The sequence below is a fragment of the Anas platyrhynchos genome, chromosome Z (assembly GCF_047663525.1).
Source record: "Anas platyrhynchos isolate ZD024472 breed Pekin duck chromosome Z, IASCAAS_PekinDuck_T2T, whole genome shotgun sequence".
In the NCBI taxonomy this organism is placed as follows: Eukaryota; Metazoa; Chordata; class Aves; order Anseriformes; family Anatidae; genus Anas; species Anas platyrhynchos.
This window is the reverse complement of record NC_092621.1, coordinates 10,700,709-10,715,619: the sequence shown is the minus strand read 5'-3', so window position 1 is coordinate 10,715,619 and position 14,911 is coordinate 10,700,709. Positions and strand designations below refer to the sequence as shown.

The following is a 14,911-nucleotide window of genomic DNA, read 5'->3' as shown; positions in this document are numbered from 1 at the left end:
ATTAAGGGAGGGGTGAGCACACCCCACTCCCTCCATCAGCCCCTGGATGGGCTCCCCCTCGACCCCCCCCCGCAGTGCCGGCAGAGCCCTGGCAGACCCAAATCCGGGCTTTTTGACACCAAAACGCCCCCCCCCCCCCCCCGGCAGCCTCCCCTCCCCCACCCCGCCGCGCGGGGAATCCCCTCCGATGACGTCACCGGGAACCCCCCACCGCCCTCGCCCCGCCCCCTCCCCGCTGTCTGATTGGCTGCGCCGCCTTGGCCCCGCCCCTGGAGGCGGGGCGGGCCTCGGGGTGGCCACGCCCCCCGCTCCGTACTGATCGCCTATTGGCTGCCGAGCTGTCACTCCAACCCGGCACAGACCCGGTTGCTCGGCTGGCTGCTGCGTGCCCCACTGCGGCCCCATTGAAACCCTATTGTGGCCCCATTGTGTCCCCTTTGAAACCACATTGCAACCCCACTGTGGCCCCACTGAAACCCTATTGTGGCCCCATTGCAACCCCATTGTGTCCCCACTGTGGCGCCTTTGAAACCCCATTGCAGTGCCACTGCAATCCCATTGCAACCCCATTGAAATCCTATTGTGTCCCCTTTGAAACCCCATTGCAACCCCATTGCCACCTTATTGCAGCACCATTGCAACCCCATTGCAATCCCGTTGCAACCCTATTGCAACCCCTTTGCAACCCTATTGTGTCCCCACTGCGGCGCCTTTGAAACCCCATTGCAGTCCCACTACAACCCCATTGCAACCCCACTGTAATCCTATTGTGTCCCCTTTGAAATCCCACTGCAACCCCAGCGCAGCCCCATTGCAACCCCATTGCAGCCCCATTGTGTCCCCTTTGAAACCCCATTGCAGCCCCACTGCAACCCTATTGCAGCCCCATTGAAACCCCATTGTGTCCCCTTTGAAACACCGCTGCAATCCCATTGCAGCCCCTTTGCAACCCCACTGCAACTTCATTGCAGCCCCATTGCAACCCCATTGCCCCCCTATGCACCCCCTGGCAGGCCCCCCCTCCCCCCCCCACATCCCCAGCCCACCCCCACCTCACCATACCCCACACCTCTGCCTCCCCCTGCCCCCAGCACCCCCCCACACCCCCATGGCACTGGGGGGCACGGGGCAGGGTCTGTGCCCCCATGGGAGCTCTGCCCCCGCTGTAGGACGGGGCACGGTGCCGGTGCTTTCCCAGCCAGCGGCCGTGCCGGGAGCTGGGCCACCAGGTGCCGGGGAGGGGTGGCCCGGTGCCACCCACCCCATGCAGCCCCACAGCTGCAGAGGGGGCACGGGGGGCGGCCGGGGAGTTCCTGGGGGGCTGTAAATAGCCCAGTTCCCCCCAGTTCCCCCCAGTTCCCCTTCCGCTCGTCTCGAAAGCGAGAAAGGGAACGTGTGTGTGTGTGTGTGTGTGTCCCACCCCCCCGGGGATGCTCAGGCAAAAGAACTGGTGGATGGGCACTGCTGGTACAAAAGCTATTTTTAATGTTATTAAAATCTGTAAATTTCTATAAATGTCTAAAATAACCGGGGGGGTAGTGGTGGATCTGCTGCGGGGGTGCGCGCGCTCACGGCGGGGCGCAGCCGGCGTCGGGGGGCACCTGGGACTCCTCCTTGCCGCAAGGGGGGAGCCCGGGGAGCAGCGGGATCTGGGGGTCGCCCTCGAAAAGGGGGGCGGCGTGGGGGGCGTAGTGGGCGTGGGGGGCCGGCGGCCGGAGCAGGAGCTGGTGCAGGGTCTCGCCCACCTGCACCAGGCTGTGGGAGAGGAGGTGGAGGTGGGAGACGGTGTCGCTGGCCAGGCTCTCCAGCAGCGCCTGCTGCTGCCGCGACGTCTGCAGGATCTGCACCAGCAGCTGCTGCACGCTCTGCAGCAAGCCCGCCACGCCGCCGCCTGCAGCAAAAAGCGGGGTCAGGGGAAGCCCACCCCTCACCATGCGCCCCGGGGGGCTTTGGGGGGGCACCCACCTTGCAGGCTCGTGTCCGCTGAGTCTTCGCCCACCGCGTGCTCGCTCGCTGCAGCCATCCCCGGGGAGCCTGGGTTTCCTCGCCCCATCCCTGGGGACGTCTCACCAGGAAAACCTGCGGCCAGGGGTTGGCACGGAGGGCGCAGCGGGGTCCTGGGGATCCCCGCTCAGCCTGTCCCCGCTGCCCTGTGCCGGGGAGAGGGCACAGACTCACCTGCCTTCAGCTCGGCGCTCTCCTCTTTCAGGCAGCCTGCGGGAGAGCAGCGGTCACCGGGGGATGGCTCCGGCCCCGCGGCGACATGAGCTCGGTGGCTGGGGCACGGTACTCACCCGGGAGGGGTTGGGGAGGGATGCAGCAGCTGGTACCTGCAACGGGAACAGGCTCAGAGCCTGATTACAGGGTTGAAAGGGGGGAAATGAGGACAAGGAGAGCCTTACGTGGGGTGGCCGCGGGGTCGGGCGATGCTCCATCGACGTGGTCCCCGCGGGCTGCAGGGAGAGAGCAGAGAGGAGACGCGGGGTCTGGCGGCACCCGCCGGGGGATGGCATCAGCCCGGGGTCTGCCTCGCTGCCCCGGCCAGCCTGGCGTGCCCTAGCCACAGCTCCCCAGCGCCCTGCGGGGCCTCAAAGCGCCTCCCGAGCTAGGAACAAAAGCAGGAGTCACTCACCCACCACTGCAATGCAGCCACCTCCGGGCTGGAAGGCAGCAGCTGCGTAGCGGCGCACGGCCAGGCTACGCAACAGATTAGGGCTGGAAGTGAAGGAGAATCCCACATCCACTTGAAACTGCAGGGGGAATTTAGGGAGACAACGTAATTACCCGGTGCGGATGCTGGCCAGGATGCCGGGGTTCGCTCCCCCAGTGCCAGCGGGGCCAAGGGGGGGGACACGAAGCAGCAGCCGGGGCTTCCCCAGCACCGGGCCCTTCTCTGCTCCTGTTTTTGGGGAGGTGTTTCGCCTGGTCCGCCCCGCAGCCCCGATCCCTGCTGGTGAGGGGAACAGCACCCGCTCCCTTCACCTGCCCGCACACACGGGCCCAGGGACGGATCCTGCATCGCCTCGGCACCGTCCGGGTGCGCTGCAGGATGGGGATGCTCCCGGCTCCATCCCTCACACCCAGTCCCAAATCCTCCAGAGCTCTGCAGCGTGCCGTGCCCTGAGGCCAGCTCCGAGCCAGGGACACCCCCCCTCCGCCCCCATCCCAGCTGACCCCAAACCCTCTTGCTGCAGGGCTGATTTGGAGCCAAACTTGGGGGGTGGGAAGTTCCCACACCCCATCCGCGAGCATCCCAAAGGGAACACACCATGGTGGGGCCCTCCAGGGACAAAAGGCCCCCTGACAACCCCCGTGCCCCCCCGTCCCTGCATGCTGGCACAGGCTTGAGCTGTGGCGGTGGCCGTGCAGCCCGGCGCGGCGGGGCAGGACGGTACTTACGGCTCTCCGGCTCGTCCTTTGGGCACTGCAGCAGCGGTGCCAGCAGCACGGCGGGGGTCTCTGCAGCAGCTGGGGTGCAGCACGCAGACAACAGCATCAGCAAGGGGGCCCTGAGGGGTGCAGGACACCCCCCGGCCACGACAAGCCCCCCTCCAGCTGCCCCATCCCGTGGGTACCTGGCGGTGCCGGCGAGCGTGCGGCCAGCGACCTGCGCTTCCTGGGGGGCGGCTTGACCAGCTCTACAAGGGGAAGGAAAAAGCTCAGATCAGGGCATCACGGACCCTGTGCAACACCGGGGAGCCCGCACTTCCCCAGCACCCACCGGGCAGCCGCCTCTCCCCAAAAACGGGCCGCCCGGCCGCCTTCCAGATGCTCTTCATGGTGCGGTAGTGCGGGGGCAGGCGCGACGAGTGCCGCCCGGCACGGCGGCGCGTCTCCCGCTCCGAGTGGAAAGCCTGCTTCAGTGCCTTCCACTTGGAGCGGCACTGGGCCACGCTACGGCCGTAGCCGGCCGCCGCCAGCCCCCGGGAGATCTCCTGCCACAGCGCCTCGTTGGGCCACGACGTGGAGGCCATCAGCAGGGCGGCCTCTCCGGAGCCTTCCACCAGCGCCAGGAGGCTGCTGACCTCCGCTGGTGTCCAGGCTCGCCCGCGGGGCATGCTGTGGGGTGGCTGGGGTGGCTAGGGTGGGGGGAAGGAGGGTGGGTGCCAGGCGGGGCTCGCCCTCGGGGGTCGGATGCGCGCTCTCCAGGGAGCCCCGTGCGCCCGCGATGGGGCTGCACCGGGGATGGGTGCGCGCTGCGCCGGGAGCTGCACCGGGAGCTGCACCGGGAGCTGCTGGGAGCAGCCGTGGAGCCGCAAGGAGCATGTGCAGCCCCTGGAAATTGCCGCTGGGAAACGTAGTCCTGGCCGTGCCTGCCCCTCCCGGCACATCAGGGGATGAGCATCCCCAGGGTGCTGCCCCCCAAACCCTCAGGGCACGGCAGGGGTGCGCATCAGGGCGCAGGGAGGGGACGCAGCGCCCCAGCCCCCCCTCCCCCCGGCTTTCCAGGGCTGCGATGGAGTGGTAATTCGTGTTAAGAAGAGGGTTGGTATTAATAAAGAAGGGGGAGAGGTGGGAGTGTGGCCATGGGGGTCGGAAAGCCCCGTGGTTGAGGGTAACATTAGGCTCTTAACGATGAGGCCATCAGGAATGTAAAGAGTTTAGAGGGAACAAAGAAGGGTGATTCAGGAGACGCCACGCCGTCTCGGGTTGCTTGTTCCCCAGCCATTAAGGCATGGAAGTTGCTGGGGGTTTGCTGTTTGCTGTTGTTTGCAAAGTTGTTTGGCCAATGAAAAGCTGTTTTTGAAAAGGACTGCTGTGGGGAAAAGGGTATAAGAAGGGAGCATGCCCTCAAGATAATAATAATAAAAAAAAAAGCAACACGATGAAGTTGTGTCATCAATAAAGAAGCAGAGAGAAGGGATGAAAAGGAGCAGGCTGGCAGAACGGAGACCAGGACGGGAGCAGGCACACTGATCGCCTCATGAAGATACATGTGGGTTCAGCCAGACTCAGCAAACTGCTCAGAGAAACTCATACAGAAAGTCGCTGGAAATGGGCGCACTGGAGATGGGTACGCTTTTCTTCGATCTGGGAAGAACGGGATACATAAGGCCTGAAGACCGAGTTGCTTGACAACTTAAAGCGGGACATATTGTTCAAAAGGAATGGAAAATGGAGACTGTTGTGGAGGACATTGATAGTAATAGGCTTAAAGGATTGTTTTTTGCCTTTTCTGGTTGTACATATGTACAGGATATATGGGTGCACTCGCATTTAGTACGTAAAAGCCATGTTCTGTATGTTTAGGTTTGATGTTCATGTGTCCGTGTTGTTAGAGCACAGACCCCACGCTCCCAGCGCTGTTTGCTCGCCTTTTATAACTCTTCCTGAATTCACATCGAGTGGAGACTTCATTTAAACAGCCCCATGCAAAAGAGGTGGCAGGAACCACCTCTGCACCACAGCCCTGCTGCTCGACAGCAGGCAGAGCCTGGGGACGTGGAGGCAGCCCCGCACCCCGACGGTGCTGGGGGTCCCTGGATTTGGGATCAGCCTCGATACGTCCCCAATACACGCCTGAGACAGCACTGGGGGGCGTGGGGTGCCCCCGTGCCAGGGGTCCCTCCTGCCTGGGGTTCCCCTTCTCCCCGTGTGACTCTGCTGCTGGGGCCCCCCAGGGCTGTGACCCAGCTGGTGTCCCTGGGGACCCCTCCGGGAAGTGACGCTTTCCATTTCGTGTCACACTCGGCTGCCAAAGGGGGGCCAGGAGGGGGCTGCTGCTCCCCCCTTACCTGCAGGGTGCACGGCCAGACACCAAGGGGAGGATGGAAGAGGGGGTCACGTACGCAGATCTGCGCTTGCCCCCCGTACCAGGTAACGGCACGCTGCACCCCGCTGCCCCCCACCCTCCCCAAATCCCTCCCTGCCTCCCCAAATGCCCCCAGCCCCGCTCCCTCCTCACCCATGCAGCTGCTCTCAGAGCAGAGGGGGCACAAGCACTGCACCTCAGCTGCATGGCACCCCCCTGACACCCCCTGTGAGCTCCTGCTCACACCACTGCTCCGCTGTCCCTGGGGAGCCTGGGGACCCCCCCATGCGCCCTGCTTGGGGCTCACCGATCTTTGCTGGTTTGGGGGCTCTCCCCCCAACCCTGAGCCCCCAGGACACGAGGTAATTCCCTCTCTCAGCTCCCCCACAGCCCGTGAAGCTGCCCTGGCACTGGGCACCCCTCAGCCTGGGAGTCCTGTCCCTGCTGCTCCTGCTGGTGCAAGTCATCCTGGTCGGCTTGAGCTTCCACTGTGAGTACTCCCTGCGCCCCCCCCATCCAGCAGCCCCCCCGAGCTGGGGACCCTCCTGCTTGGGGCTGACGGTACCGCAGGTTTCTGGGCTGTGGGGTGAGTGTGAAAAGCGGTGAGTTAAAATAAAACACCCCTCGCCTGGCTGGCTGGAGCGCCGAAGAGGAAGGAGAGGGGAAAGCGTGGGCTTGGGGACGGCGCCGGGGCACCCCGCTCCGTCAGCTGGCCACTGCGTGCAGACAGGACGTGACGCTGGGGCCAAAAGGCAGAAACCTGCCATGTGCTGGGCTCCCAGCCACGGCACACACCGCCAGGGCTTTGTCCAGCTGGGCTGGCACGGCACCATGAGGGGGGACAGCCCCTGGTGGGGACGCTCCTGTGCCTTTCTTTTGTAGATCTAGCCCATCAGGCGAGCTGTGCCCAGAGAGAGGAGAAGAGCCTCAGCTACGTGCAGCAGTCTTTGCGAGGTAGGAGGGCTTCCAGACACCTTCCTGGGCTCCCTGTCCTGGTGGCACCCTGTCTGTCCCCTGTCACCCCACGGTGCTGGGGGCTGGGGACAGCCCCGTCCCGGCCAGCCCTGCAGGATCGTGCCTCTGGTGTGCAGAGAGCTGCCAGTTCTGCCCGGCCGGATGGATGGGGGACGCGGGGCGCTGCTACTACTTCTCCTCTGCCAAGAAGGGCTGGGAGCAGAGCAAAGACGACTGCTGCTCCAGGGGGGCGCAACTGGCCACTGCCCGAGCCAACAGCACCCTGGTGAGTCCATCCGCCTGCCCCGGCCATCCCGACCCCCCCGTGGTCATCAATTCACTCTGATCACCACCTCAGGGTCCCCCCAGTGGCTCCCCAGTCACCACCAGCATCGTTTCAGCTCCCCAGCTCCAGCCCCTTTGCCCAAACCCCAGCGGGGAGCTGGCGATGCTGTGCCCAAACCGCACAGCCCCCTGCGTGGCTGGGTGTCCCCGGGGAGCCCTCACTTGTTCCCTCCTGCTCTAGGCTTTCCTGACACGCGTGGCCCACCTGGACACCTTCCACGTGGGGCTGAAGCGGGACAACCCCAGACCTGAGTGGAAGTGGCTGGACGGCACCGTGATGAGGGGGTGAGGCTCGCAGCTTGTCCCCTGCCAGCACTGCTGAAAACCCAAAAACAGGGCTCCGGGAGGTGACAGGGGGACGGTCAGCCTACAGGCAGGGACACGGTCACCCTCTTGGCCATCCCTCTGCTTCCCAAAGCAGCACGGGGGCGTTTTAGGGAAGGGAAGATAACAGGGACACGTACCCAGTGCCTGCGCCCTGCTTGAGGACGAGCTTGGGGCTGGATGAGGGGCTGGGGGGGGAGGGGTCTCCCAAAACCAAATTCCCAGCACGGCGCAGCTGGTGCTGAGCCACCTCAGGACATTCCTGGGATCCAAAAAAGAGGATTTCCAAGACAAGCAGGGGCTGGGTGTGCAGGGATCACAGCTCGCTTCCTCACCAGGGGCACGGGGAGGGCGCGCTCTGCCCCCCGGCACCCCCACAGCCTCGGCTCCAGGAGGAGCTGGGGGTGGGCCAGCCCTTCACACCCCACTGAGTCCCCCCTCTCCTCGCTCCCCCCTGCAGGCGCCTCCCCTTCCAGCGCCCCAGCAGCTCCTTCATGGCTTGTGGCAGGGTGTCCAGCTCGGGGCTGTCGGCTGGCTTGTGCGGGGAAGCCCTCGGCTGGGTCTGCGAGAAGAGCGCGGTCACCCTGCAGTGGCTGCCGTCCTCCATCCCCACCTTCCTCTGGGGGAACACCACCTACACCTGCGTGGGGCCCTAGGGCCTTGGGGACAGCCTGGGTGCTCCTACAGCCCTGTCTGACCCGAGCACAGGCACCCCAGGGTGCCCCCTCTCCATCCCTCCCCCTGGCATGTTTGCGCATTGCCAATAAACTCTGGCACTCACACTGTCTGGCTCTTTTTTGGGGGGACGAGGTTTGGGGGGCAGAGCCAGCAGCCATCCGAGTGTCCCCATGGCCTGGTGGCCACGTGGAGCAGCTTCTGCGTGGGTGCAGTGGGTGTCCTTGGGGTTTGGGCTGCCTGGGGTTTGTCTCAGGTGGGAGGTGCCCCACGCTGACAGCTCCGCATGGAAAACCCCGGGTGTCCTCCCAGCACGGGAGGCAGGTGCAGCCCCCTCCTCATTTCTGCCTGATCACTGAGCTGGTGCTGGGATGGGGAAAGGGACATGGGGGGAGAATGGTCCAGCTGTGGCCAGGGCTCCAGGTAGCCCAGGGTGGCCAAAATGCGCCCAGAGCTGTGCGTAAATGATGCAGCATGGGGCAGAGCGCACTGCGTGGGATGGAGAGGAGCAGTTTCCCCTCCCGGAACAGTCCTGCCCATGAAATAAAAACCACATCTTGCAAATGAAGTGATTACTTCTGCTTTCCTACATATCAAGAAGTTCCTCCACCTGACGTGCCTCGGGGCCACACGGCAGCCATAGGACGGAGCTGCCGCGGGTGCCGCATGGCGCACAGCGTGCTCTACGCCGACCTGCGCTTCGCCAAGGGGCCACGGGGACACAGCATGGCCAGCGGAGTGCTGGGGGCAGGTGGGAGCCGCGGGACCCCCCCCAGTTTCCCCGTGCCGGACCCCTGCCCACTGCCCCCTGCCTTCCTCCTGCAGCCCCCGGCATGGATGAGGCCGACAGCCCCTATGAGAACGTGGCACCGGGGCCAGCACCCGTGAGGCCGGCTGGGGAAGGGACCCGGCACAGCCCAGGTGAGCTCCCAGAGGGGGATGGGGACAGGGACGGGGGTCTCGCGGGGGTGCTGGGGTCCCCTCTGCTCCCCGGCACCGTGGGTGACGCCGCGGCCGCTCGTGTCTTGCAGGGCGCTGCTCCCGGCGGCGCTGCGTCCCCGCGGGGCTGCTGGCAGCCAGCCTGCTGCTGCTGGTGGCCCTGGTGGCCCTGGGAACCTGCTGTGAGTGGGGACGGGCACGGCGGGGTGGGGGGCTCCGGGCAGGGGCTGGGGGACGGGGCGAGCCTGGGGTGGGGGCTGTGGGTTCCTCACTGGGTGCCCTGCGCTGTGCCTGGCTGGGACGGCTTCCAGTGCCTCCGTCTGCTTCCCAGTGCCTTCCCAGTGCCTTCCCAGTGCCTTCCCAGTGCATTCCCATCTCAATCCCATTACCTCCCACCCCTTCCCACTGAATCCCTTCCCTTCCACCACTTCCCATCACCTCCCAGTGCCTCCCATTTGCTCCCAGTTGCTTCCCATCTCTTCCCACTCTTCCTCATTGCCTTCCCATTGCCTCCCACCAATTCCCATTGCCTCTTAGTTGAAGTCCCACTCCCTCCCATTGCCTCCCCTTCATTCCCACCACCTCCCATTGACCCCCAGTTGCACTCCCATCACCTCCCAGTGCCTCCCATTGACTTTGAGTTGACTTCCCCACACCTCTCCCTGCCTTCCCAGTGCCTCCCATTGGCTCTCCATCACCTCCCACTGCCTTCCAAGAGATTTCCCACTTCCTCCCATCACCTTCCATCACCTCCCATCACTTCCCAGTGCCTTCCAGTTGATTTTCCATTGTCTCCCAGTGCCTCCATCACCTCCCATCACCTCCCACCACCTCCCCATCGTCTCCCCACTGCCTCCCTTCCCCTCCACAGCCTCACCCCCCACACCCGGCCATGCCCCGTGTCCCACCTCACCCCAAACCCTCCCCAGACTGGCAGGCGACCCGCGAGCTGCGGGACACGTCCCTGGAGCAGGCGGCCGAGCGCGGCCGCTTCTCGCAGGAGGCGCGGGCGTGGGAGCAGAGCCTGGAGCAGGCGCGCCGGGAGCTGGCGCAGGCGCGCACGGAGCTGCAGCGAGCGTGGCGAGAGGGCAACAGCAGCCTGCTGGAGCTGGGCAGGCAGGAGGCCGAGCTGGCACGAGTCTCGGGGGCCCTGGCCGGCGCCCAGAGAGAGCTGCAGGACGTGCAGGGGCGCCTGGAGGCCAGCGAGCGTGCGGCCAGCAGCCTGCGCGCCTGCCTGGACGCAGGTAGGGCCGCGGGGCGGTGGGCACGGGGCGGCGCGGCCAGGGGCTGGCGAGCGCCTGAGCGGTGCCCCCGTTCCCAGACTGCTGCCCCCCGGGCTGGCTGCTCTACCACGGCAAGTGCCTCTTCGTGTCCTCGGAGAAGAAGAGCTGGCGGCTGAGCCAGGACGACTGCGAGGGGAGAGCCTCCCAGCTGCTGCTGCACGACGAGCGGCAGGGGTGGGCGCTGCCGGTACGGGGGGGCTGCGCTGGGGAGGGGGTGTCCCCGCTGCCCACAGCCCCCAGCCCCGTGCCCGTCCTGCTGCAGCACGGCCCCGGCACTGCCAAGCGTGGGGCAGGCCCTGACGGCCTCTCTCCCGCAGCCTTTCCTGCTCGAGGGCAGCACCAAGTACTGGGTGAAGCCGAGGACCAAAAATGCTGTGAGGACGGAGGAGGACTTTGGGTGGGTGAGTGGGGCAAGCTGCCCCTCTGCACCTCACCCTGCTGGGGACTGATGCTCGGGCAGGGGCTGCTCTGGCCTGCCTGGGGCTGGCAGCGGGCTGGGGACACGGTGGCACACGCCACCCTGTCCCTCTCACATGCTCCTTTCCTTCTAGGTACACGTGGCTTTGGGAATGCACACTGATGGGCTCCGGGATTGTGGATCTCACATACTGCTACAGGTCTTACCACTGGGTCTGCGAGCAGCCCCCCAAGCTCAGCAACCTGTCCGAGATGCTCTCTCCTCTCCTGGCTAGGGGCTGACCCCGGCACCCATTCTCTGGGGGTGTAGTTTGGGAACGGAGGTGTTGGGCAGTTAAAGGATGATTTGTGGAGAAGAGCCTGGCTGTCTGAGTCTCACTGCCGCGCATGCCCACAGCCCCCTGCCCTCCTTTCCTGGCTCTCTGTGAGCACACAGCAAGCCCTGCTCGCACCTGCTGCACGGCAGGCACCTCTTGCACCTTCTGGACCTGGCTGCGATGGTGCCATCGGTGTCCCCAACCTGTCCCCCTGGGGGAGTCCCTTGGTTTTATCGGCTGCTCCATCGCCGGCTGTCGATGACTTGGGATTTGCCAAGGAGAGGTGGCACCTGCCCAACCTGCCTGCCTGCCACCACGGGGAGCACTGGGCTGGGGACACGGGGACAGCAACGTGGCTCTTTCACTGTGACCCTTTAGGGCTGGGACACTGAGAAATTGGGCTGGTGGGAACAGGAGAGCAGGCAGCCGTGTCGGAGGGGCCCCGGGGACCCAGGAGCAGGAGGCTGTGCAGGACTCCCTGTGGTGGCAGCACCCAAGGGCATGGTGGTGCTGCGGTGGCTGGAGCTCGGGGAAGCCCCTGGGCTGCCCAGGACCATCCGGACAGGCACAGACACACCAAGTCCTCGTTTCCCACTGAGCTGAGCTCTTGGTGCACCTCCCAGCTCATCTCTTCCAGCCTCACCACGCTGTGGCCCGGCTCCACCAGCGTCCTTCCACACCTCTCCTCTCTCAGGAGCTGCCTAGGTCCAGGTCCAAAGTGGTCCTCGCCTCCACCACCTCTCTGGAGGTGCCATTTCCCAAAAGCCCTGAGCGAGCAGGGAGGGTCAGGGCTGTCCCCGGGGTCCCTCATTGTCCCCCCAGGCTGTCCCCCCTCACTGGTCCCACCATGGTCTTGGAGATCTTCCCCCCGAAGTGTCAGAGCTCTCCCCTTTCCCCCATCTTCCCAATCCTCCCCCATCCCTCCTATGGCTTTCAGGATCCTCACTGCACCCCCGTTTCCTCCCATGGCCCTAAGGGCTCCCCAATTTTTCCCCCACGGCCTCAGGGCCCCCCATTGCACCCCCATTTCCCCCGACATCTCGGGGCTTCCTTGCTGGCCCCAGGGAATGGGAGGCTGGCCGGGGCACATGGGGACACGAGCATGGGTCTGAGGGGCAGGAGCAGGGTGGTACGAGTGCGTGCATGCGTGAGAGAGAGGGGAACAAGGTCTGTATTCCTTGCTTTACAACACAGACAGCGCTCAGCTCTCCCAGCCCGTCTTCCCAGCGCTTTGCCATGCGGCGCAGGCAGTGTGTGCACGGTGGGGGGGTGTTTCTGGGGGCACCCCCAGCATCCTGTGACGGAGAGGGGGGGGTGGCAGCACGGTCACTCCTCGTCCAGGAGCGATGCGAGGGCCTTGGACACGCTGCTGAGCCTCGGGGGCTGCTCGCAGATCCACTGGTGGTACCTCCTGCATGATGACCGCTCAATGCCTTTGGCTGCTGACAGCGAGCACTTGGCAGGGTAAGGGTGCCTAGGGGGGAAAGCATGGGTCAGTGGGGCAGGGACAGAGTCCCCATTGAAACCATCTCTTCCCGTGGATGCTGGCATGGGTAAAACCCCTCCAGGAGCCAAGCAGAGCTGGTTTCACAAGGCTTTGGGCACTTGGTGCTTTGCATGCCCCAGGGATGCGCATCCCCGCTTGGGGAATGGGCACAGCACCCCAAAAACGTGTTGTACCCAAGGTGTTTTGGGGCATCCCTCCGAGGAGGCTCCCCTGGGGGGTAGCAGCACCTCCTGGGCATGGGTAAAAGGGAAACCTGAGGGCGTGGTGCCCGTGCCAGGGATGGCTGTATTTACATCTCATACAGCTCCTCGTCCTGCTGCACGACCAACCCGGCGGCGCTGGCAATCTGCTCCTCCACCCAGTACTTGGAGCCGCTGGTGTGCAGGAAAGGCTGCGGGAGAGAGGCCGTCAGGGCCTGCCCCACGCTTGGCAGTGCCGGGGCCGTGCTGCAGCAGGACGGGCACGGGGCTGGGGGCTGTGGGCAGCGGGGACACCCCCTCCCCAGCGCAGCCCCCCCGTACCGGCAGCGCCCACGCCTGCCGCTCGTCGTGCAGCAGCAGCTGGGAGGCTCTCCCCTTGCAGTCGTCCTGGCTTAGCCACCAGTTCTTCTTCTCCGAGGACACGAAGAGGCACTTGCCGTGGTAGAGCAGCCAGCCCGGGGGGCAGCAGTCTGGGGACGGGGGCACCGCTCAGGCGCTCGCCAGCCCCCGGCCGCGCCGCCCCATGCCCGCCGCCCCGTGGCCCTACCTGCGTCCAGGCAGGCGCGCAGGCTGCTGGCCGCACGCTCGCCGGCCTCCAGGCGCCCCTGCACGTCCTGCAGCTCCCTCTGGGCGCCGGCCAGGGCCCCCGAGACTCGTGCCAGCTCGGCCTCCTGCCTGCCCAGCTCCAGCAGGCTGCTGTTGCCCTCTCGCCACGCTCGCTGCAGCTCCGCGCGCGCCTGCGCCAGCTCCCGGCGCGCCTGCTCCAGGCTCTGCTCCCACGCCCGCGCCTCCTGCGAGAAGCGGCCGCGCTCGGCCGCCTGCTCCAGGGACGTGTCCCGCAGCTCGCGGGTCGCCTGCCAGTCTGGGGAGGGTTTGGGGTGAGATGGGACGCGGGGCATGGCCGGGTGTGGGGGGTGAGGCTGTGGAGGGGAAGGGAGGCAGTGGGGAGACGATGGGGAGGTGGTGGGAGGTGATGGGAGGTGATGGGAGACAATGGGAAATCAACTGGAAGGCAGTGGGAAGTGATGGGAGGTAATGGAAGGTGATGGGAGGAAGTGGGAAATCTCTTGGAAGGCAGTGGGAGGTGATGGAGAGCCGATGGGAGGCACCGGGAGGTGATGGGAGGCACTGGGAAGGCAGGGAGAGGTGTGGGGAAGTCAACTCAAAGTCAATGGGAGGCACTGGGAGGTGATGGGAGTGCAACTGGGGGTTAATGGGAGGTGGTGGGAATGAAGGGGAGGCAATGGGAGGGAGTGGGACTTCAACTGGGAGGCAATGGGAATCGGTGGGAGGCAATGGGAAGGCAATGAGGAAGAGTGGGAAGAGATGGGAAGCAACTGGGAGCAAATGGGAGGCACTGGGAGGTGATGGGAAGTGGTGGAAAGGAAGGGAATCAGTGGGAAGGGGTGGGAGGTAATGGGATCGAGATGGGAATGCACTGGGAAGGCACTGGGAAGGCACTGGGAAGGCACTGGGAAGCAGACAGAGGCACTGGAAGCCGTCCCAGCCAGGCACAGCGCAGGGCACCCAGCGAGAAGCCCCCAGCCCCCATCCCCAGGCTCCCCCCAGCCCCCAGCCCCTGCCCGGAGCCCCCCATCCCGCTGTGCCCGTCCCCACTCACAGCAGGTCCCCAGGGCCACCAGGGCCACCAGCAGCAGCAGGCTGGCTGCCAGCAGCCCCGCGGGGACGCAGCGCCGCCGGGAGCAGCGCCCTGCAAGACACGAGCGGCCGCGGCGTCACCCACGGTGCCGAGGAGCAGAGGGGACCCCGGCAGCCCCCCGAGACCCCCATCCCCATCCCCCTCTGGGCGCTCACCTGGGCTGTGCCGGGTCCCTTCCCCAGCCGGCCTCACGGGTGCCGGCCCCGGTGCCACGTTCTCGTAGGGGCTGTCGGCCTCATCCATGCCGGGGGCTGCAGGAGGAAGGCAGGGGGCAGTGGGCAGGGGTCCGGCACGGGGAAATGGGGAGGGTCCCGCGGCTCCCACCTGCCCGCAGCACCCCGCTGGCCATGCCGTGTCCCCGTGGCCCCTTGGCGAAGCGCAGGTCGGCGTAGAGCACGCTGTGCGCCATGCGGCACCCGCGGCAGCTGAAAGGAGAAGTGAGGCCGGCGCTCGCAGAAGCAGAAGTTGGCTGCGAGCCGTGGCAGATGGGACCAGCGAGGCACAGCCATGGGGACCGGCCCCTTGCCATGGCAGCAGC

At 65.8% G+C, this 14,911-nt stretch overlaps 4 protein-coding genes across 5 annotated transcripts; 2 read left to right on the top strand and 2 right to left on the bottom strand.

Annotated features, from left to right (window-relative positions):
- Positions 1-1,465: 1,465 nt before the first annotated feature.
- LOC119714554 (uncharacterized) lies at positions 1,466-4,259 on the bottom strand. Its single transcript, XM_038171314.2, has 8 exons — positions 3,722-4,259; positions 3,576-3,638; positions 3,400-3,468; positions 2,403-2,486; positions 2,295-2,330; positions 2,179-2,214; positions 1,966-2,079; positions 1,466-1,891 (listed from the first exon to the last, which is right to left on the bottom strand). The coding sequence occupies exons 1-8, from the start codon at positions 4,056-4,058 to the stop codon at positions 1,569-1,571; spliced, it is 1,062 nt and encodes a 353-aa protein (XP_038027242.1). The 5' UTR covers positions 4,059-4,259; the 3' UTR covers positions 1,466-1,568.
- A 1,398-nt stretch (positions 4,260-5,657) lies between these two features.
- LOC119714450 (C-type lectin domain family 5 member A) lies at positions 5,658-8,157 on the top strand. Its single transcript, XM_038170705.2, has 6 exons — positions 5,658-5,817; positions 6,132-6,242; positions 6,635-6,706; positions 6,844-6,992; positions 7,233-7,336; positions 7,836-8,157. The coding sequence occupies exons 1-6, from the start codon at positions 5,769-5,771 to the stop codon at positions 8,029-8,031; spliced, it is 681 nt and encodes a 226-aa protein (XP_038026633.1). The 5' UTR covers positions 5,658-5,768; the 3' UTR covers positions 8,032-8,157.
- A 461-nt stretch (positions 8,158-8,618) lies between these two features.
- On the top strand, positions 8,619-11,047 carry LOC119714449 (B-cell differentiation antigen CD72-like). Of its 2 annotated transcripts, none has more exons than XM_038170703.2 (7): positions 8,619-8,801; positions 8,876-8,971; positions 9,082-9,171; positions 9,919-10,233; positions 10,311-10,459; positions 10,590-10,669; positions 10,824-11,047. In XM_038170703.2, the coding sequence occupies exons 1-7, from the start codon at positions 8,717-8,719 to the stop codon at positions 10,969-10,971; spliced, it is 963 nt and encodes a 320-aa protein (XP_038026631.1). In that variant the 5' UTR covers positions 8,619-8,716; the 3' UTR covers positions 10,972-11,047. The 2 variants fall into 2 exon arrangements, with proteins under 2 accessions (XP_038026631.1, XP_038026632.1); XM_038170704.2 differs by having other exon boundaries at positions 10,590-10,673.
- Positions 11,048-12,154: 1,107 nt separating this feature from the next.
- On the bottom strand, positions 12,155-14,851 carry LOC119714447 (B-cell differentiation antigen CD72-like). Its single transcript, XM_038170699.2, has 7 exons — positions 14,698-14,851; positions 14,529-14,624; positions 14,335-14,424; positions 13,261-13,575; positions 13,035-13,183; positions 12,807-12,904; positions 12,155-12,480 (listed from the first exon to the last, which is right to left on the bottom strand). The coding sequence occupies exons 1-7, from the start codon at positions 14,780-14,782 to the stop codon at positions 12,333-12,335; spliced, it is 981 nt and encodes a 326-aa protein (XP_038026627.1). The 5' UTR covers positions 14,783-14,851; the 3' UTR covers positions 12,155-12,332.
- Between the last annotated feature and the right edge of the window lie 60 nt (positions 14,852-14,911).

Coding starts and splice junctions, on each gene's coding strand:
- LOC119714554 (XM_038171314.2), bottom strand. CDS start 4,058: ATGCCCCGCGGGCGAGCCTGGACACCAGCGGAGGTCAGCAGCCTCCTG. Junction 3,469..3,575: donor ACGCTCGCCGGCACCGCCAG/GTACCCACGGGA, acceptor GCTGCACCCCAG/CTGCTGCAGAGACCCCCGCC. Junction 1,892..1,965: donor AGCGGACACGAGCCTGCAAG/GTGGGTGCCCCC, acceptor TTTTTGCTGCAG/GCGGCGGCGTGGCGGGCTTG.
- LOC119714447 (XM_038170699.2), bottom strand. CDS start 14,782: ATGGCGCACAGCGTGCTCTACGCCGACCTGCGCTTCGCCAAGGGGCCA. Junction 14,625..14,697: donor CAGCGGGGTGCTGCGGGCAG/GTGGGAGCCGCG, acceptor TTCCTCCTGCAG/CCCCCGGCATGGATGAGGCC. Junction 13,576..14,334: donor GGTGGCCCTGGGGACCTGCT/GTGAGTGGGGAC, acceptor AACCCTCCCCAG/ACTGGCAGGCGACCCGCGAG.
- LOC119714450 (XM_038170705.2), top strand. CDS start 5,769: ATGGAAGAGGGGGTCACGTACGCAGATCTGCGCTTGCCCCCCGTACCA. Junction 6,707..6,843: donor CGTGCAGCAGTCTTTGCGAG/GTAGGAGGGCTT, acceptor TCTGGTGTGCAG/AGAGCTGCCAGTTCTGCCCG. Junction 7,337..7,835: donor GACGGCACCGTGATGAGGGG/GTGAGGCTCGCA, acceptor TCCCCCCTGCAG/GCGCCTCCCCTTCCAGCGCC.
- LOC119714449 (XM_038170703.2), top strand. CDS start 8,717: ATGGCGCACAGCGTGCTCTACGCCGACCTGCGCTTCGCCAAGGGGCCA. Junction 8,802..8,875: donor CAGCGGAGTGCTGGGGGCAG/GTGGGAGCCGCG, acceptor TTCCTCCTGCAG/CCCCCGGCATGGATGAGGCC. Junction 10,234..10,310: donor GCGCGCCTGCCTGGACGCAG/GTAGGGCCGCGG, acceptor CCCCGTTCCCAG/ACTGCTGCCCCCCGGGCTGG.